General features: G+C 38.7%; 1 protein-coding gene across 1 annotated transcript in view; it reads left to right on the top strand.

Annotated features, from left to right (window-relative positions):
- Window positions 1–21,769, top strand: part of prph2b (peripherin 2b (retinal degeneration, slow)) — a 22,881-nt gene extending 1,112 nt beyond the window's left edge. The window contains exons 2-3 of the mRNA XM_028603007.1: window positions 11,768–12,014; window positions 21,569–21,769. Coding sequence (XP_028458808.1) covers window positions 11,768–12,014; window positions 21,569–21,769 — 448 coding nt within the window. The remainder of the gene's footprint in view (window positions 1–11,767; window positions 12,015–21,568) is intronic.
- Window positions 21,770–23,145: the final 1,376 nt, after the last annotated feature.

The following is a 23,145-nucleotide window of genomic DNA, read 5'->3' as shown; positions in this document are numbered from 1 at the left end:
AGTTATGGTTATGGTTGTTTAAGGTTATGGTTATAGTTAAGGTCATGGTTGTTTAAGGTTATAGTTAAGGTTATGGTTATGTTTAAGGTTATGGTTATAGTTAAGGTTATGATTATGTTTAAGGTTATGATTATGTTTAAGGTTATGGTTATAGTTATGGTTATGTTTAAGGTTATGGTTAAGGTCATGGTTATGGTTATAGTTAAGGTTATGGTTATGTTTAAGGTTATGGTTATAGTTAAGGTTATGGTTATGGTTATGTTTAAGGTTATAGTTAAGGTTATGATTATGTTTAAGGTTATGGTTATGGTTATGGTTATAGTTAAGGTTATGGTTATGGTTATAGTTAAGGTCATGGTTATGTTTAAGGTTTTGGTTATAGTTAAGGTTATGGTTATGTTTAAGGTTATGGTTAAGGTCATGGTTATGGTTATGGTTATAGTTATAGTTATGGTTATGTTTAAGGTTATGGTTATAGTTAAGGTTATGATTATGTTTAAGGTTATGGTTATAGTTAAGGTTATGGTTATAGTTATGGTTATGGTTGTTTAAGGTTATGGTTATAGTTAAGGTCATGGTTGTTTAAGGTTATGGTTATAGTTAAGGTTATGGTTATGTTTAAGGTTATGGTTATAGTTAAGGTCATGGTTGTTTAAGGTTATGGTTATAGTTAAGGTTATGATTATGTTTAAGGTTATGATTATGTTTAAGGTTATGGTTATAGTTATGGTTATGTTTAAGGTTATGGTTAAGGTCATGGTTATGGTTATAGTTAAGGTTATGGTTATGTTTAAGGTTATGGTTATAGTTAAGGTTATGGTTATGTTTAAGGTTATGGTTATGGTTATAGTTAAGGTTATGGTTATGGTTATAGTTAAGGTCATGGTTATGTTTAAGGTTTTGGTTATAGTTAAGGTTATGGTTATGTTTAAGGTTATGGTTATGGTTATAAGGTTTAAGGTTTGGTTATGTTTAAGGTTATGGTTATAGTTAAGGTTATGGTTATGGTTATGTTTAAGGTTATAGTTAAGGTTATGGTTATGTTTAAGGTTATGGTTATAGTTAAGGTTATGGTTATGGTTATGTTTAGGTTAAGGTTAAGGTTATGATTATGTTTATGGTTATAGTTAAGGTTATGGTTATGTTTATGGTTATGGTTATGGTTATAGTTAAGGTCATGGTTATGTTTAAGGTTTTGGTTATAGTTAAGGTTATGGTTATGTTTAAGGTTATGGTTAACGTCATGGTTATGGTTATAGTTAAGGTTATGGTTATGTTTAAGGTTATGGTTAAGGTCATGGTTATGGTTATAGTTAAGGTTAGGGTTGTGGTTATGGTTATAATTAAGGTTATGGTTATGTTTAAGGTTATGGTTATAGTTAAGGTTATGATTATGTTTAAGGTTATGGTTATGGTTATGATTATGTTTAAGGTTATGGTTAAGATTATGGTCATGGTTATAGTTATGGTTATGGATATGTTTAAGATTAAGGTTATAGTTAAGGTTATAATTAAGGTTATAGTTAAGGTAATGGTTATGTTTAAGATTAAGGTTATAGTTAAGGTTATATTTAAGATTATGTTCATTGTTATGGTAATAGTTAAGGTTATGGTTAAGGTTATAATTAAGGTTATAGTTAAGGTTATAATTAAGGTTATAGTTAAGGTTATGGTTAAGATTATGTTCATTGTTATGGTTATAGTTAAGGTTATAGTTAAGGTTATAATTAAGGTTATAGTTAAGGTTATGGTTAAGGTTATCATTAAGGTTATAGTTAAGGTTATGGTTAAGGTTATAATTAAGGTTATAATTGAGGTTATAATTAAGGTTATAGTTAAGGTTATGGTTAAGGTTATAATTAAGTTTATAGTTAAGGTTTTGGTTATGTTTAAGATTATGGTTATGGTTTTGGTTATGTTTAAGATTATGGTTATGGTTTTGGTTATGTTTAAGATTATGGTTATGGTTTTGGTTATGTTTAAGATTATGGTTATGGTTTTGGTTATGTTTAAGATTATGGTTATGGTTTTGGTTATGTTTAAGATTATGGTTATGGTTCTGGTTATGTTTAAGATTATGGTTATGGTTTTGGTTATGTTTAAGATTATGGTTATGGTTTTGGTTAGGTGCCTTGAAGTCAACGGTCACAGTGCTGCCTGGAAGGAGACGTTGGGGCTTTAATAACCATCGAGCGTCAGTGTTTGTGTTAAATATCTTTATTACATCTGGAACATTATGAATAGAATAAGATTACTTTACTGTTTCACTTCCTGTAATGTCCTGAAGAAGCTGAAACATGTCAAAGGGAAGTTTTAAATCTTATTTTTATCCAAATGTGCCTTTGATTAGTTCACGCAGTCCTACCAAAGACCACGAAGCTCTTCTTTGGTATTTCATTGGATATTTTTTGGATTAATCGGCTGATCAGAAACGGATCGGTAATGAAAACAATTACCGATTTAAAAACGCGATTATGCGATCGCATAATTCAACGCATAATCAGTCGAAGTGCGGCATATTTATGCAAATATGGTGCTTTTCACCTCATAAATTGCCGATTTCTGCGCAAAATATGCGGGGCTTTCATGATTTCATAATCCCTGCATTTTTGTTGCAAAAAAAGTCCCATAATATATCTCAGCAGAAAGATGAAGAATGTTGCGTTTACTTCACACAAGAGCAGCCATTTTCCCCTGTTGCCATGGGAACGTTATGAAGTGACGTAATTACGCAACGTGAACATCATCGTAAAGCAGGATATTGGGGGGGGATCACAGTTTTTTTCTTTTCCTCAAAAAGAAGTTCCCGCAATTTCATTGCATTAAATTGCATAAATATCATATAGAGCATATTCCATCGCATTTTTTAACAAAACGTTCCGCATAATCAAGGATTTTTGCCCGCAACAATCACCAAAAAAAAGAGAAATATGGTCGTAACATCCTGACACAAGTTTGAACTTTACCAAAATCACCTTATCCTGTTATTGATGTTTCATCTTATCTTGCTTAAATGTTCAACTGTGAAAGACCTCAAAAGTTTTTACTTTCTAACTTTCCTGTAAAGTTAACTTCAGTCTTCCGGTTCTTCCAGATAAAGAGTTTTTTTTGTGATTGTTGAGAAAAAGAGAAAAAACAGTGATCCCCCCCAACACCCTGCTTTACGATGATGTTCACGTCGCGTAATGACATCACTTCATAATGTCACTTCATAACGTTCCCATGGCAACAGGGGAAAATGGCTGCTCTTGTGTGAAGTAAACGCAACATTTTTCCACTTTCTGCTGAGATATATTATGGGAATTTTTTGCAACGAAAATGCGGAGATTATGAAATCATGCAACCCCCAAATATTTTGTGCGGTCATCGGCAATGCCGCAAAAATGTGGCATATTTGAAAAAATGCACCCCCGCATAAATATGCAGACTTTGGCTGATTATGCGTTGAATTATATGATCGCATAATCACGTTTTTCTGGAGGGACTGTGCAATAGGGAGTAGGAATAACTTCTTAACTTAAATGTTTAACTCTGAAAGACATTCTAACTTTCCTGTAAAGTTAACTTCAGTCTTCAGTTGCTCCGGCTGATATTTGTCTCAGAGGGAGAGAGAGAGAGAGAGAAGGAGAGAGAGAGAGAGAGAAGGAGAGAGAGAGAGAGAGAGAGAGAGAGAGACAGAAGGAGAGAGAGAGAGAGAGAGAGAAGGAGAGAGAGAGAGAGAGAGAGAGAGAGAGAGACAGAAGGAGAGAGAGAGAGAGAGAGAGAGAGAGAGAGAGAGAGAGAGAGAGAGAGAGACAGAAGGAGAGAGAGAGAGACAGAGAGAGACAGAGAGAGAGAGAGAGAGAGAGAGAGAGAGAGAGAGAGAGAGAGAGAGAGAGAGAGAGAGAGAGAGAGAGAGAGAGAGAGAGAGAGAGAGAGACAGAAGAGAGAGAGAGAGAGAGAGAGAGAGAGAGAGAGAGAGAGAGAGAGAGTTTGGTTGAAGCGGGTCAGAGGAGGATCACTGAGGGATTTCAGGCGGTAAAAGTTGCCGTGCGGGAGGTCGATGTTCTCCTCTCTAAGTCCATAATCTCTCCGGATCTGGTTACACGCCCGCTAACCAGACAAGGTTAAACCAAACCTGGAGCCTGAGCGAGCGTTTGATTCTCAGCTGAAAAACACTCGACACGGGCGCCTAGGTAGCTCACCTGGTAGAGCAGGCGCCCATATGCAGAGGCTCAGTCAAAGTCAAATTTATTTCCTCCCTAAAAATGGAAATGACAGTGTTCATACCCGCCTTAGTGCCCACTAGAAAATAAAGCAGAAATAAAGTACAGAATTTCTAGAAATGTGCGTTTAAAGGGCTTGTTGTGTGGCCGGTTAGCTCAGTAGGTAGAGCAGACACACATATATTGAGGTTAGTTCCTCGATGCAGAAGGTCCAGGGTTTGAGTCTGACCTGTGATGGTTTGCTGCATGTCTTCCCCCTCTCTCTCTCTCCCCCTTTCATGTCCGAGCTGTCCTATCATTAAAGGCAGAAATGCCCATAAAAATAATCTTTGAAGTGCTTGTTGTCTGATAGTCTGAGGTATAAAGGAGACACCAGTCCTCGATGCAGAGGCTCAGTGTTCATGTGCTGCATGTCTTCCCCCTCTCTCTCCCCCTTTCCTGTATACAGCTGTCCTGTCTATTCAAGGCTAAAATGCAAAAAATATTATCTTTAAAAAAAAAGCACTCGCCACGTTTCTGACAGAACATGTGATCATTCATGCACTCAGACAGCCGAACACTTCAGATGTGATCAATGATTATCAGACACGCGTCAGTCCGTGGCCGGGTTGGCTCAGCGGGTAGAGCAGGCGCACATATACATGGAGGTTATGCCTCGACGCAGAGGTCCAGGGTTGGAGTCCGACCTGTGATGATTTTCTGCATGTCTCCCCCCCCTCTCTCTCTCTGTCTCTCTCCCCTTTCTCACCTATCTGTCCTGTCCATTAAAGGCGGAAAAGCCCAAAAAATAATCTAAAGTCCATAAAAATCTGTGTTGTTTGCATTTCTTTAAACCAATCCTAACGGTCCTGGGGGGCGCTGAGCTCCAGATGCAGAGACAGTGGTTCTGCTAATTAGTCTCAGGAAGGAACTGGTTCTGGTGGAACATTTGGACCCCGCTAAAGAAAACTAAACATCCAATATTAAATGAAGTTAACTGTTGACACAACACAGTAACGTGAGGTATTTAAATCAGCTGATACATGGTTAAACCTCATTGGCTCTTACCGGGGGATCTCTGTGTGGACTTGGTCTACAGCAGGGGTCACCAACCTTTTCTAAACTGAGAGCTACTTCATGGGTACTGGGTCATACGAAGGGCTCCCAGTTTGATAACGCTCTTCTGAAATAACAAATGTGCTCAGTTTGCCTTTAGTTATATATGATTATTAATGATTAATGATGCTCATCTATGTGAAGACACTGATCATGTTAATGATTTCTCACAATAATTATCAACAATGATTTAACAAGGTGGGAAACCGATAATATCAATATTCCTGAGGGCTACTCATGTGGTCCTTGGGGGCTACCTGGTGTCCGCGGGCACTGTGTTGGTGACCCCTGGTCTAAAGCAATCCCACCAATCTAACATATTCTTTATTAAACCTCCCAGTTAGAGAGGAAATGATCTAACATATTCTTTATTAAACCTCCCAGTTAGAGAGGAAATTATCTAACATATTCTTTATAATTAATTATCTAACATGTTAGATCATTTCCTCTCTAACTGGGAGGTTTTATAAAGAATATGTTAGATCATCTCCTCTCTAACTGGGAGGTTTTATAAAGAATATGTTAGATCATTTCCTCTCTAACTGGGAGGTTTTATAAAGAATATGTTAGATCATTTCCTCTCTAACTGGGAGGTTTTATAAAGAATATGTTAGATCATTTCCTCTCTAACTGGGAGGTTTCATAAAGAATATGTTAGATAATTTCCTCCTGAGACTATTTAGCAGAGACATCGTCACTGTGTCTGTTGCTCAGCACCGCCCAGGACCATTGGGATTGGTTTAAAGAAATGCAAACAACCCACATAATGTTATTCTCCTATCCCAGAATGCATCTGTGGTGTAGCCGGACCTTCCTCCACAGCGTTGTGGTTGTTTCAGGTCTGAAGCATGTTCTAGCGCCATGTTTGCGTGACTCCATCTCGTGTTTCTGTGCTAATGTGCTTAAGAGATAAAACTCTCTCTCTCTGAGATGATTATTTCTCATTATCCAATTTTAACCTCCTGTGAGCCACCAGGCCACGCCCACTGCATGTTCCTGCCAATCACTCATAGGCCTTATCGGCAGCACGGTGGCTCAGTGGTTAGCACTTCTGCTTCACAGCAAGAAGGTTCTGGGTTCTAACCCAGGTCATCCCGGGCTGTTCTGTGTGGAGTTTGGATGTTCTCCCCGTGCTTGCGTGGGTTTCCTCCGACTGCTCTGGTTTCTTCCCACCATAAAGACATGCATGCAACTAGGACTTTAGTTGAAAATTAGCTGACTGGCTAACACTGGCGCATTTACAGAAATGTTGATTAATGTGCATTGTCCTAATCAAAAATAAATAAATCACCAGTAACATCCCACAGTGTCACATGACCAATTGTCCTTTTGTTGACCCTTAAAACTGAGTCCATGATGCTTTGTTTATAAGGCACATTTCAGCAACAAGGCAAGTCAAAGTAATTTTTAAGTAACATAAAACATTAAAAAACTAAAAAAAATATTAAAATCACCCATTAAAGAGAATATAAAATGGCTGAAATAGAATAAGACAGGTATTTAATACAAAAATAAAAGTTACAGTGCAGTGTAAGACAAGAACAATTACTTAAAGAAAGGCAGCATTAAAAATAAGTGTGAGTTGCAGTAGACCTGCAGTTTTCTGGGAGTTTGTTTCCAATGTAACAAATGGGGGCTCGTCCGTCACAAGACAAAATAATCATATGTATATATATATATATATATATATATATATATATATGGTGCTGTCAGTTAAACGCGTTATTAACAACATTAATGCAAACCCATTTTAACGGTGTCAATTTTTTAATCGTGAGATTAACGTTCTTTTTGGCCCAGCAAATTTTATAGTTTTTTAACATGCTGTTGCAACAACTAGTAACGTTAGAAAAACTACAACACCACACCAGCTCTAGCTAGACCAGAAACTAAACAACATGCACGCTGCACACACTGGTTTGCACTTGCTTATGAGCCGGCTAAAGAGTAGTACATACCTGCAAACTAGTCGCTTATCGACAAAAATTGCTGTTTTGAATATGGCACCGGAGCCTTAACGACCATTATCTACCGGACCAAATAGCAACGCGGATTTCGGTGCCACTTAGATGCCTGCGCTTCTTTCTGATGCTCCAAAAACAGACGTTAGAGGGAACTGAAACATTGCCGCACAGGAGGCCAGTCAACACTACACTTAGCAGCAGGTAACGTTAGCCTACCGTTAGCTAGTTAACACTACACTTAGCAGCAGGTAACGTTAGCCTACTGTTAGCTTGCAGTTGGAGTAAACACGGTTAAAATGTTTACAGCTAAAGTGTGTCTGTATTTCACCGGGGAGGACTCCAACACCGGACTGGAGCTGCCGTTGTCTGAAAAACACAGTCATGATGTTATGTTGCTCGCCTCGCCAGCCTCGTGGTGCATTCACTGTAATTGTAAAATACCCTTTTCCCATCCAGTGGTTGTTTTCACCTTTTTTTTGCTCCTTTTTTTATTAGATCAACTTTTTATTGTTTTACATTTTTGAACATACAGAATAGACAAATAAAATTGAACAAGGTGCTCCTTTTTTAAATATATATATCTTTCGGTTCAGGCACCGTTTTAAAAGTATCGTATCATTTTGATAAGAGCATTAAAATGAGAAAAAAATAATGGGACAAAAAGAAATCAAGGGACATTTAAAATAGATAAAAATGTGCGATTAATTGCGAGTTAACTATGACATTAATGCGATTAATCGCGATTAAATATTTTTATCGTTTGACAGCACTAATTAATCGCACATTTTTATCTATTCTAAATGTCCCTTGATTTCTTTTTTCTCATTTTAATTGTCTTATCAACATGGAAAAGTGGATCGGCTTGCTTTGTGCTTTAGTCGCCTGGCTTTGATGAGTGGGCGGAGAATTGGCCATCAGCTGTGTGCTCGGCCATCAGCTGTGTGCTCGGCCATCAGCTGTGTGATTGGCCATCAGCTGTGTGCTCGGCCATCAGCTGTGTGATTGGCCATCAGCTGTGTGATTGGCCATCAGCTGTGTGCTCGGTCATCAGCTGTGTGCTTGGTCATCAGCTGTGTGATTGGCCATCAGCTGTGTGCTCGGCCATCAGCTGTGTGATTGGCCATCAGCTGTGTGCTCGGCCATCAGCTGTGTGCTCGGACATCAGCTGTGTGCTCGGACATCAGCTGTGTGATTGGCCATCAGCTGTGTGCTCGGTCATCAGCTCTGTGATTGGCCATCAGCTGTGTGCTCGGCCATCAAGTGGTATTTCAGACTGGACGTGCTGCGATGATAGCTCAATTCACCACCTCAAAACACACACAGATCACTTTGGTTTCGTCAATGGAACCATTTGGTAATTTTTTAAAAGTAAACTTTCCATTCAGAATCTTATTGCCGTCCATTTCGGCTTGTTGCGCTCGCCATCTACTCAAAACGTTAACTCTTTGGCCGGCTCCGAGCCCAAACCAGTGTGTGCAGCGTGCCTGTTGTTGTGTTTCCGGTCTAGCTAGATCCGGTGTGGTGTTGTAGTTTTTCCAAAGTTACTAGCTGTTGCAACAGCATATTGATAAAAACTACAAAGTTTGCTGGGCCAAAAAGAACGTTAATCTCAGCATAAAAAATTTATGCCGTTAAAATGGGTTTGCGTTAACACGTTTAACTGACAGCACTAATATATATATAAGCCAACAGTGTTTTGGAATCAATTCTTACAGACAGAAAGCAGAACTGGAGTATAACAGGAGTCAAGTCTACTGAAGATAAAAGCATGGACAAGTTCTTCTAAATCCTGCTACTATGTTGTTTAACCCTTGATAAATTCTGATATCATAGTATTCTGATTTTGTAATTGTCTTAATGTGGCTGTTGAAGTTCAGCTCTGAGTCCATGACTACACCAAGATTTTTGCCTTTGTCTGTTGTTTTTAACATTGCCACATGAAGGTGAGAGCTGACTTTTAATCATTCCTCTTTGGCTCCAAAACCAACTACCTTAGTTTGGTTTTCATTTAATTTAAGAAAGTTCTGGAACATCTAATCATTGCATCTAAACAAATGCACGTACTCATTGTTTGTATTGGGAAATGTGTCAGATTAGGTCATCTCAATCCACTGACACAGACGCACACACACACAACACACACACAAACAAACACAACCACACACACACACAGACACACACAACCACATACACACACACAGACACACAACCACACACACACAAACACACAACCACACACACACACAACCCACACACACAGACAGACAGACATACACACAGACACACCCACAAACTTAATTGCACATTAACAAACGAAAATGTTTGTTTTTGCTCTATATCTCTGCCCAGAGGCCAGAGAAATAAATTCCCCCAAGAGTGAGTTGTCAGAGTTTAAAGTTTTATGTTAAACCTTTTGATATTAATGAACGTCTGTTACATTCAAGCCATTTGAGTTGCTAAAGGGTAATTCAGACTAGTAACTCCACACAACTCTCTGTATTTCTCAGTATGACTATGATCAGAAGATTAGGGGGTGGGGGCTTGTATCATGTGGAAATTGCGAGAGTCTTGTTGTCAATACTTAGAATTCTAAAATGGGGAGACAGAAACTACGCACTATTTCTTTAACAAGATTGTAACCGTGTCAAATGCAGCGCTTGAGATCAAGTTATACTAAGACTGATATTTTGCCATTTTTCTGTATTTGAGTGGATGTCATAGAGCTCAACAGCGAGTGGCAACTTTCTGAATGGCTCTGGTTCTGGAAGTGATATCAATATCTCTGTTGACGTTTCATTAAATACTGATATACCAGAGAGTTCTGAGAGTTCTGAACGTTCTGAGAGCTCTGAGGGTTCTGAGGGTTCTGAAGGTTCTGAGAGCTAAAGGGTTCTGAGAGTTCTGAAGGTTCTGAGAGTTCTGAGAGTTCTGAGGGTTCTGAGAGTTCTGAAGGTTCTGAGAGTTCTGAGAGTTCTGAGGGTTCTGAGAGTTCTGAAGGTTCTGAGAGTTCTGAGGGTTCTGAGAGTTCTGAAGGTTCTGAGAGTTCTGAGAGTTCTGAAGGTTCTGAGAGTTCTGAACGTTCTGAGGGTTTGGGGGTTTTCGAGGGTTTTGATGGTTCTGAGAGTTTTAAGGGTTCTGAGAGTTCTGAAGGTTCTGAGAGTTCTGAAGGTTCTGAGGGTTCTGAGAGTTCTGAAGTTTCTGAGAGTTCCGAATGTTCTGAGGGTTTGGGGGTTTGGGGGTTTGGGGGTTTTCGAGGGTTTCGATGGTTCTGAGAGTTCTGAGGGTTCTGAGAGTTTGGGGGTTTTCGAGGGTTCTGAGGGTTCTGAGAGTTTTAAAGGTTCTGAGGGTTCTGAGAGTTTTAAAGGTTCTGAGGGTTTCGAGGGTTCAGAGAGTTCTGAGAGTTTGGGGGTTTGGAGGGTTCTGAGAGTTCTGAGAGTTCTGAGGGTTCTGAGAGTTCTGAGGGTTTCGAGGGTTCTGAGGGTTCTGAGAGTTCTGAGGGTTTCGAGGGTTCTGAGGGTTCTGAGAGTTCTGAGGGTTCTGAGGGTTCTGAGGTTTCTGAGAGTTCTGAGGGTTTCAAGGGTTCTGAGGGTTCTGAGAGTTCTGAGGGTTCTGAGACTTCTGAGCGTTTCAAGGGTTCTGAGAGTTCTGAGGGTTCTGAGACTTCTGAGGGTTTCGAGGGTTCTGAGAGTTCTGAGGGTTCTGAGAGTTTGGGGGTTTGGAGGGTCTGAGGGTTCTGAGAGTTCTGAGAGTTTGGGGGTTTTCGAGGGTTCTGAGTGTTCTGAGAGTTTTAAAGGTTCTGAGGGTTTCGAGGGTTCTGAGAGTTCTGAGAGTTTGGGGGTTTGGAGGGTTCTGAGAGTTCTGAGAGTTCTGAGCGTTCTGAGAGTTCTGAGGGTTTCGAGGGTTCTGAGGGTTCTGAGAGTTCTGAGAGTTTGGGGGTTTTCGAGGGTTCTGAGTGTTCTGAGAGTTTTAAAGGTTCTGAGGGTTTCGAGGGTTCTGAGAGTTCTGAGAGTTTTAAAGGTTCTGAGGGTTTCGAGGGTTCTGAGAGTTCTGAGAGTTTGGGGGTTTGGAGGGTTCTGAGAGTTCTGAGAGTTCTGAGCGTTCTGAGAGTTCTGAGGGTTCTGAGGCTTCTGAGGGTTTCAAGGGTTCTGAGGGTTCTGAGAGTTCTGAGGGTTCTGAGAGTTTGGGGGTTTGGAGGGTCCGAGGGTTCTGAGGGTTCTGAGAGTTTGGGGGTTTGTAGGGTTCGAGGGTTCTGAGAGTTCTGAGGGTTCTGAGAGTTTGGGGGTTTGGAGGGTTCAAGGGTTCTGAGAGTTCTGAGGGTTCTGAGAGTTTGGGGGTTTGGAGGGTTCGAGGGTTCTGAGAGTTCTGAGGGTTCTGAGAGTTTGGGGGTTTGGAGGGTCCGAGGGTTCTGAGGGTTCTGAAAGTTTGGGGGTTTGGAGGGTCCGAGAGTTCTGAGGGTTCTGAGAGTTTGGGGGTTTGGACATTAACTGTGTCTCTGTCCTGCAGCCGTGTCCTGAGTAACGTGGAGGGGAAGTACCTGATGGACAGCGTCCCGTTCAGCTGCTGTAACCCCGGGTCACCGCGGCCCTGCATCCAGCACCACCTGACCAATAACTCGGCCCACTACGACTACGACCACCGCATCGAAGAGCTCAACATCTGGACCCGCGGCTGCCGCGAGGCGCTCTTCTCTTACTTCAGCGGCATGATGAACAGCATCGGCGTGCTCATCATCGCCACCATCATCCTGGAGGTAAGGATCCGCCCACAACACACTGCAGCCAATCAGCATCAAGCCTGGTCCCCGCTGTCGCCTAAAGTCCAGTTCAGACAGATGATTCACAACGAGACGAGTAGAAACTTGCAGCTTGTCAACTTTTTAAAGCTTTTTCTCAACATTGTTTTTGCCATTCTTGTGCCTCCTTCTCTGTCACTCTATCAGCATTTTGTCTTCTCTCGTTCTAAAACCTCTGGAGACCAGCTGAGTTGAGCTGAGACAGGCCGGTTCAGCTCTAAAACTCATCTTATCACAAATCTTTGGTCTGAACTTGACTTAAAGGGACAGTCTAACATTAAGTGAAATGGTTTTCTAGCTTAGTGTCCATGCTGGTGAACAATGACTTTAACTCGGCGGCGGCTATGGCTGCTCTGTGCTGCTCGAGCAAGTCCAAAATGGAAGTAGCTAATAAGCTAACATTAGCATCGCTGCTAACGCTGTCCAAGGACATCTCTGACTCAGCTGAGTCATTTTTTGCATTCTTCATTGATCTGGGCATTGTTCTGAACGCAATGTTGGTGTTATCGGCAAAATATGCACGGATAGTCGATGAAGTTAGGGTTTAAACAGAAAAAACAGAAATAGTAAGTGGGAGCTAAAAAACGATCGCACCTACTCCATGCTGTGTAACCCGGAAGTCCGTGAAATGGTTTTCTTGTCTTCCTCTCTGAATCAGATGTTAAATGTCTTGTTTTGTCTGAAACCCAAAGATATTCAGTTTAATCTGATATAACACAGAATAGAGCAAGAAATCTTCATGTTTAAGAGGCTGAAAACAGCATTCTGTGCCATTTTTGCATGACTTTAACGATTAATAGTATATCAAAATAGTTTTTTTGTTGATCGACTAATCAATTAGTCAACTAACCATTGCAGCTTTAAATATCTACTCAGCTAAAAGACATATTTATCATCAGGTACATTAGTTTTGTCAGGGCGTTGGTGACAGAAAAATCCTGAGACAGAAACAGGAAACAGGTCTTTCAGTGTTTCCCCTAAATTGACTGCTTTAACCTGGTTGGTGGGTTGGGGATTACAAGGAAACAGGTGTTCATGTCCTGAAGAAGTTAAAGAAAAAACACAAGAATTTCACCTAGGAAACAGGTGTTCATGTCCGAAAGAATTTAAGGAAAAAACACAAGACTTTCACCCAGGAGACAGGTGTTCATGTCCCGAGGTACTACTTATGGCGATCGCTGTTTTAATCCAAACCACAATCTTTTTTACAATCTTAACTAAACTTTTTGTCAGCTTAACATAACTGTAACAGCCTCGTGGTGCTCTGTACCTGGCTCATAGTCACATTTTCTGAGCTAAATGTAACTGTAAAGACCTCTAAACTTAACTGTCATGTGACCGGCCGGCAGTAGGATATCATATGAAGCCATTCATGAGAATGCAATGGATCACGTTCACTTCTCCCATTGGAATCAATACACTCAGGACCTGCCGTTAGTCTCCTTAAGACGCGGTGGCAGTGGACAAACCCATGGGACAAACAGACAGTAAGTTACTCTGAGACAGTAAGTTACTCTGAGACAGAAAGTTACTTTGAGACAGAAAGTTACTCTGAGACAGAAAGTTACTCTGAGACAGAAAGTTACTCTGACTCGGGGCGTCTCACTTCCAAACAGTCTCTGATTAAACAAATACAGAATCCACACACACTCTTTGTGATGAGAGTTGTTTGGTATTCCTGACGCACCTTGTCGATGACTTGAACTACCCGAAACTTTACCTCTGATATCATACCTCCTGATTGTGTAGAGGAAGCATTTGATTGGATGGGAGCGGCAGGGGGCGTGGCTGTTTCAGAAAAAGCACAGCAGCAGAGTTTATTAGGTAAGCTAAACCTGCCTCTCACCTGCTGCTGTTTTTAATCTTGGAGAACTTTCTCCGGGAGGTGAACGCAGGATACCTTCTGGTCTTAATCTTTTAAATTGAAAAGAGGATAATGGCAGCACACCTGCAGCAAGTTAGCCAAAGCAACCTTAAATGTCCAAGGTTAACAATATAATTGATTAGCAAGTGATTAGCGTTAGCGCTGATGACGAACTCAACCAAATTCAGCTCTGCTGCACACACCAGACTCTTTAAATGTCTTTTTCAGAGCAGATAGCCTTGTCATTTAACTGTAAATTTCTAAAAAAAATTCCTTCCACTAGCTCCTAAATAATGCCTTAACTAAAACAATGCCCCATGTAAATACAGTTGTTACACATGTTTATAAATAAGTACAGTTATTGCACATGTTTATAAATACAATTACACACGTTTATAGATAAATAGTTATTGCACATGTTTATAAATAAGTACAGTTATTGCACATGTTTATAAATACAATTACACACGTTTATAGATAAATAGTTATTGCACATGTTTATAAATAGTTATTACACACGTTTATAAATACATAGTTATTGCACTTGTTGATAATTAAAAATACCAATATTGCACATTTTTATAAATACAGTTATTGCACATGTTTATAAATACATAGTTATTGCACTTGTTGATGAATAAATACGTTATTACACATGTTTATAAATACAGTTATTGCACATGTTGATAAATAAGTAGTTATTGCACATGTTGATAAATAAATAGTTATTGCACATGTTTATGAAAACAGTTATTACACGTTTATACATAGTTATTGTACATGTTGATAAATAAATACGGTTATTGCACATGTTTATAAATAAATACAGTTATTGCACGTTTATAAATAGTTATTGCAAATGTTTATAAACAGTTATTGCACATGTTGATAAATAAATACAGTTATTGCACATGTTTATGAATACAGTTATTACACATGTTTATAAATAGTTATTGCACATGTTTATAAATAGTTATTGCAAATGTTTATAAATAGTTATTGCACATGTTTATAAAAAGGTGCAGTTATTGCACATGTTTATAATAAATAGTTATCGCACATGATTAGAAATAGTTATTGCACATGTTTATAAATAGGTGCAGTTATTGCACATGTTTATAAATAAGTACAGTTATTGCACATTTATAAATAAATAGTTATTGTACATGTTAATAAATAAATACGGTTATTGCACATGTTTATAAATAGAGTTATTGCACATGTTTATAAATACAATTATTGCACATGTTTATAAATAGTTATTGCACATGTTAATAAATAGGTGCAGTTATTACACATGTCTATAAATAAATAGTTATTGCACATGTTTATAAATAGTTATTGCTCATGTTTATAAAAAAGCTATTGCACGTTTATAAATAGTTATTGCACATGTTTATAAATACATACAGTTATTGCACATGTTTATAAATAGTTATTGCACATGTTTATGAATACAGTTATTACAAATGATTTTAATTAAATAGTTATTGCACGTTTATAAATAAAGAGTTATTGCACATGTTTGTAAATAAATAGTTATTGCACATGTTTATAAATAAGTAGTTATTGCACATGTTTATAAATAAGTACAGTTTTTACACGTTTATAGTTACAGTTATTGCACATTTATAAATAAATGGTTATTACACATGTTTATGAATAAATAATTATTGCACGTCAATACATAAATAAATACAGTTATTGCACATGTTAATAAATTATAAGTTATTGCACGTGTCTATAAATAAATGGTTATTACACATGTTTATAAATAAATAGTTATTGCAGATGTTCATAAATAAATATTTATTGCACATGTTTATAAATAAATATTTATTGCACGTCTATAAATAAATAGTTATTGCACATGTCTATAAAAAAATAATTATTGCACATGTTTATAAAGAAATACAATTATTACACGTTTATGAATAAATAGTTATTGCACATGTTTATCAATAAATACGGTTATTGCACATGTATATAAATAGGTACATTTATTACACATGTTTATAAATAAATAGTTATTGCACATTCATAAACAAATACAGTTATTGCACATGTTTATAAATAAATCACTGATCACGTGCCTCCATGAGCCAATCAGAGTTGTTCCCTGCACCGCGCAGCTTAGTTTAGACGTACACAGTCACAGAGGACAGAGTAAATGTGAGGAAAATTCTACAACAGATAGCAGTTGGTCATAAGTTGTCACAAGGTTTACCAGTTTACCAGTAAACGCAACATTTTGTCCCGTTGGTTGTCATATAAGGCACATTTCCTGTTGCCAGCAGGGGGGGGGGGGCTATGACCAAAAGTCAATTTTGGCCTGTAGGTGTCCTCAGGCCTGGACCCTTGTCAATCGTGAGAAATTTCAGGCAGATACGACAATGTACACTCAAGTTACAACAACTTCTTTGTTCATCGCTAAACACTCAAAATGGCCGCCACGCCATGCCCACACCGTCTAACGAAAAGTTTTTCTTTTAATAACTTTTCATCGTTAAGGTGTTGGGATGGTACAGACCAAGGTTGAAGTCCATTGGATGAAATCTCTAGGAGGAGTTCGTTAAAGTATAGCACCTTGACTTTTAGGCCTACTTCCTGTTGCCACTAGGGGGCGCTATGACTTTAAGTAAATATCGGCCTTTATTTGTCCTCAGGGTTGAATCCTGAAAAGTTTCGAGCTAGTTGGACGACGTACACTCGAGTTACACCCACTTCCTGTTTTGGCGGCGAAACACACAAAATGGCCGCCACGCCACGGCCACGCCCTATGACGAAAAGTTTTTCTTTTAACAACTTTTCATCTTTAACATCTTAAGATGGCTCAGACCGAGTTTGAAGTTGATCGGATGAAATCTCTAGGAGGAGTTCGTTAAAGTACGACATGTGGAAATGGCCAAAATCGCACTAATTTCGAACTTTGAAATCAAAATGGCGGACTTCCTGTTGGGTTTACGGTATGGCTTTAATGAAGTTTTTTGTACATCTGGACATGTTACATATGTCTACCAAGTTTCGTGAGTCTACGTTAAACGTACTGCAGGGGCTCAATTTATTTCACTTTTTAGGGGGCGCTAGCGAGCCATTTTTGTGCGCCTATTCCCGAAACCCTTAAAATACGTACATTTTCACCAGACTTGATGCAACCGCCAATTTTGGTGAGTTTTTGAATATGTTAAGCCCCTCAAAAAGGCAATTTACTTGCAGAAAATAATTCCTTCAGTTTCAATAGGGCCTTCGACGCTGTCGGCACTCAGGCCCTAAATATATATCTCTGAAAAGCTCCTTCACTTGTTTTCAATAACAGACCCAGATAGCCCATTAGCTCATATAGGGGGTGAGAGGGAGTACGATGGACTTTAGCGTTAATGCTAGGCTACTCACAGAGTGACGGCTGTCTCGTTATGAATAGGTCCAGCACGGGTCGAATGCCGGTCAGCGGCATTACACACATTATGAAATGTCTGTATCGTCCCTGGCTGCACTGCATTTTTATGAAGTATGATAATGTGGCCATGGGTCACATCTCTCGCCCAGGTCCAGCAGGCTCCGTCTTACACGCTATTACTCAACCAACGTTAGTTCCATTTAATAACTTCTAATGTGTTTTTCACCGTGGCGGCCGCAATAACAGAGAGTTACCAGCGGAAACACTGGTACCAATACAGGTTTCCTCTCATATCTAACAATATACAGCTGTGTTAATAATACAGGTTTCCTCTCATATCTAACAATATACAGCTGTGTTAATAATACAGGTTTCCTCTCATATCTAACAATATACAGCTGTGTTAATAATACAGGTTTCCTCTCATATCTAACAATATACAGCTGTGTTAATAATACAGGTTTCCTCTCATACTTAACAATATACAGCTGTGTTAATAATACAGGTTTCCTCTCATACTTAACAATATACAGCTGTGTTAATAATACAGGTTTCCTCTCATAATTAACAATATACAGCTGTGTTAATAATACAGGTTTCCTCTCATATCTAACAATATACAGCTGTGTTAATAATACAGGTTTCCTCTCATACTTAACAATATACAGCTGTGTTAATAATACAGGTTTCCTCTCATACTTAACAATATACAGCTGTGTTAATAATACAGGTTTCCTCTCATAATTAACAATATACAGCTGTGTTAATAATACAGGTTTCCTCTCATACTTAACAATATACAGCTGTGTTAATAATACAGGTTTCCTCTCATACTTAATATACAGCTGTGTTAATAATACAGGTTTCCTCTCATACTTAACAATATACAGCTGTGTTAATAATACAGGTTTCCCTCTCATACTTAACAATATACAGCTGTGTTAATAATACAGGTTTCCTCTCATACTTAATATACAGCTGTGTTAATAATACAGGTTTCCTCTCATACTTAATATACAGCTGTGTTAATAATACAGGTTTACCTCTCATACTTAAGAATATACAGCTGTGTTCATAATACAGGTTTCCTCTCATACCTAACAATATACAGCTGTGTTCATAATACAGGTTTCCTCTCATACTTAACAATATACAGCTGTGTTAATAATACAGGTTTCCTCTCATATCTAACAATATACAGCTGTGTTAATAATACAGGTTTCCTCTCATACTTAACAATATACAGCTGTGTTAATAATACAGGTTTCCTCTCATATCTAACAATATACAGCTGTGTTAATAATACAGGTTTCCTCTCATATCTAACAATATACAGCTGTGTTAATAATACAGGTTTCCTCTCATACTTAACAATATACAGCTGTGTTAATAATACAGGTTTCCTCTCATACTTAACAATATACAGCTGTGTTAATAATACAGGTTTCCTCTCATACTTAATATACAGCTGTGTTAATAATACAGGTTTCCTCTCATACTTAACAATATACAGCTGTGTTAATAATACAGGTTTCCCTCTCATACTTAACAATATACAGCTGTGTTAATAATACAGGTTTCCTCTCATACTTAATATACAGCTGTGTTAATAATACAGGTTTCCTCTCATACTTAAGAATATACAGCTGTGTTCATAATACAGGTTTCCTCTCATACTTAACAATATACAGCTGTGTTAATAATACAGGTTTCCCTCTCATACTTAATATACAGCTGTGTTAATAATACAGGTTTCCTCTCATACTTAAGAATATACAGCTGTGTTCATAATACAGGTTTCCTCTCATACTTAAGAATATACAGCTGTGTTCATAATACAGGTTTCCCTCTCATACTTAACAATAGACAGCTGTGTTAATAACAATTAAAACAGTAGACAAATGTCAGCAGTGTGGACCGGCGGCGCTGTGTCTCTCTATGTTGCAGGGTGTGAGTGAGTGGGGGCTGCGCGGAGGAGAGATCCAAACACAGGCACGGCTTTCCAGAAGGAATGGGTCATGTAACGAAACATTAAACCATATCCATATAAACGACATCGCTTCGTTGGTGGAGAGGCAGCGGATGAGAGGACATTAGGTGCACCGGTGCGACCTGGGAAACATCTTAGTCGCACCCACACACATTCTGGTCGCACTCTAGAGCCCTGTAAATAGTTATTACACATGTTTATGAATAAATAGTTATTACACATGTTTATAAATATGGTTATTGCAAATGTTTATAAATAAGTACAATTATTACACATGTTTATAAATAGTTTTCGCACATGTTTATAAATAAATAGTTATTACACATGTTTATAAATATGGTTATTGCACATGTTTATAAATAAATACAGTTATTGCACATGTTTATAAATAAATACAGTTATTGCACATGTCTAGAAATAAATAGTTATTGCACATGTTTATAAATAAAGAGTTATTGGACATGTTTATAAATACAGACAGTTATTGCACATCTTTGTAAATAAATAGTTATTGCACATGTTTATAAATAAGTACAGTTATTGCACATGTTTATAAATAGTTAATGCACATGTTTATAAATAAATAGTTATTGCATATGTTTATAAATAAATAGTTATTGCACATGTTTATAAATAAGTACAGTTATTGCACATGTTTATAAATAGTTAATGCACATGTTTATAAATAAATAGTTATTGCATATGTTTATAAATAACTAGTTATTACACATGTTTATAAATACGGTTATTGCACATGTTTATAAATAAATACAGACCTTAACGACCCCCAGCCCATCAGTCTCTATAGGTTGACATGCCAAACTCAACCCCCCTACCTGGTGGGCCCAAAATTTAATTTCATCTTTCTGAAACTGCTTTTCCATGTCTCACCTCCATGAATTATTGTATAAACACAGATATTTGTGCATTTACTTGAAATACATGAAGTTACAGCCAGGTTTGGATGATTGAAACAGCAGTTTCAATTGTCCCGACATAGACATTTGTAGACATAGACATATGTAAACATAGACATACTGTATGTAGACATAGACATATGCCATTATAGCCTGTTTTGCATTCCATGTCAACAAGCATGCAATATGAAAGTCTGGGATTGTGGAGAACACTAAATGGTCTACTGAATAAGCATGTAGTTGAACCTTTAAATCCAAAACATTCATTAATAATTTAACCGCTAATGAAGTTTACTTTTGACTATCAAAACTCGTTTATTGCCTGTAACTCTGTGATAAAAGGAAATAACAGGAAGATATTTTAGCTGATAGAAGGAGGTTAACATGCTCTATGTTTTGACATAAGGAAGTCTGTCATTATCGTTGCACTTGGAGAAAACTGGAATGTTTCAATCATCCTGGCTCTCCCCTACAGTTGTTGCAGTATTACAGTCCGGTTCCTGAGCAGAGTTTCTGCAGGTTTTCTTGACTCAGGCACTGAGATGGTGGCGTGCTAAGCTGTCAAGCGGTGGTCAGGCTCACCGAGGATCAGAAACTATTCTGGGGGGGTTAAATCTATTCTGGGGGGTTAATCTGCCAGCAGTAGCAACAGGTTGCATTCTGGGAAGATCAAGAGCAGTTCCTGAGAGAGAGTAAAGGTTCGTTATGTGGGTCGAACAACAAGTGTGACCTGAACATCACGACAGGCGGCGGATTTAAGAACAACATCCTGAACTCAATCACTCTGTTTGAAGGAACTTTAATGATCCTGCTGCTGCAGAATGATCCAGAATGAAAATCTGCTGAATAATGGGTGGAGATGTGGGGTAACATTCTGAGTTTTTGTTTAATTTGTTTTAAATATGGGGGAAATTCTGCGTCTGCAGATTCTAATCAGTTTCTAAACGGTTCTAATTAGGATCAAATATCAATACACCCCCCCAATGGAACAAACGATTCATATCCTCAGAGTGTTTGGCGCTCTTATACTTCCTCAACTTACTTCCTGCTTTGCTCCCGTCAGAACTACTACGGCCACAAGAGGGCGCCGCCACTACAAACCTAAATATACATCAGAATGATGCTGGAACAAACCACTTATGGGGGAGTTTTCCAGGGGAGGACAGACTGGAATATGTTCTAGTTTCTTCTCTCCTCTGTGACAGGGAACTGAATATCTTTGAGTTGTGGACAAAACAAGACTTTTGAGGTCATCATGTTGGGCTTTTTGGGAAACAGTGATGCACATTTTTCACCATTTAAAATCATATATAATAACCCTATGTTTGTGTTTTTGTGTGTCAGTCAGCGGACATGGCGGGGTTAAAGTACCTGATCACGGCTCTGGGGACGATGGAGGACCCGGAGAACCCCGAGTGTGAGAGCGACGGCTGGTTACTGGAGAAAGGCGTGAAGGAGACGTTCGGCGAGCTGTTCTCCAAGATGAAGATACTTGGGAAGAAAAACCAGGTGGACGAGGGCGGGGATGCTGAGGCCGCCACCTGAGAGCCCCGCCCTCCACAAAGGACTGAGGTCTCCCCCCTCTCCCCCATCCACCTGCCTCTCCCCCAGAAAACAGGAGAGGTCTGTACATACTAGGGCTGGGTACCGAACTTCCATACTTTTTAGGCACTGACCGAATTGCCTCCTTAGTATTGAGTATCGAAAAATGCCTTGTCATTCAATACCAAAGTTCAAAATCATCAATCATCACTCAGCCACTAAAGCATACAGCATCCTTCTACCAAGATCTAATAATGTTTGTGATTGGCTGTTTAACGCAGTGGCGTCGGCAGAAATCTATTTCATAGTACGCAAGAACCTTTTATACAGGAGCTCATATTTGCAGGAGAGTCATGCAAAAGATAAAGCCAAATACACCACACACAGAAAATCACACACACACATTCTCGCACAATGTTTATACTTCCACACAAATAATGTAGTCATATCTGTAGTAACTTTCAACTAAACTTAAAAATAAGCCTTTGAGTGTCGGCTAAATTTGTTCCGGGTACGTTTTCTGAGCTAAAAATAAACCAACGCCTGTTATTCGCTGTGTTACTTTGGATGAATCGATCCATTTGGATATATGGTTATCGACATTACTTCAGGTTTACAGGGTTACGACGGCGGTTAACTTCTGACCGCACCCATCGCTGATGGGTACCTTTCCGTCTGTATATTTATGTTATCTTCCGAACAACAGTAGTATATTGTTATATGCAGACGACACTCAGCTCTCGGTGTGTGACAGAAAACAGCGCTTTCAGTCCCTGGTCAAATCTAACTCGGGTAACAACAGAAACAACAGAGATACTTGATGTAGCAGGGTGCGTACAGGATTACAGCAGCCGGCGCCACTGGTCTAACGTCAGGGACATGCAGGAAAAAGTCAGCTCAGTGTGTTGTTGTTTTGAAAGGCTAAACTATGTCACATCAGTGTAAAGGAGCTGAAAAAATAAAAAATTTGTTCCGTGATGTATGATGTTCTAATTTCTTTTTATTAAAATGGATTTGATGGGATTGATATCAAAAAAGTATTGTTCAGTAACAGGTATTGAAGTCACGGTATCGGTACTGGTATTGAAAATGTTTTAACGATACCCAGCCCTAGTACATACGTAAAATACTACAACATGAGTACTACACACACACACACACACACACACACACACACACACACACACACACACACGTTCAAAGTGAACAAGTCATTTAAGGTTGCTGTGAATGTCGATGTTTTCCAATTTTGTAAATATGTGAACAGAGTTTATTTTTAAACAGGAGGAACAGAAACCTGCTGCTGTAAATAAAACATCTGGGTTGGGATTTAAAATCATATGCAAATATTAAATTAACTCCGCCCCTTCCTCCCCTCC

The sequence above is a fragment of the Perca flavescens genome, chromosome 17 (genome assembly GCF_004354835.1).
Source record: "Perca flavescens isolate YP-PL-M2 chromosome 17, PFLA_1.0, whole genome shotgun sequence".
Classification (NCBI taxonomy): Eukaryota; Metazoa; Chordata; class Actinopteri; order Perciformes; family Percidae; genus Perca; species Perca flavescens.
Note: the sequence above shows the minus strand (reverse complement) of the source record. Positions and strands in the feature narration are given on the sequence as shown.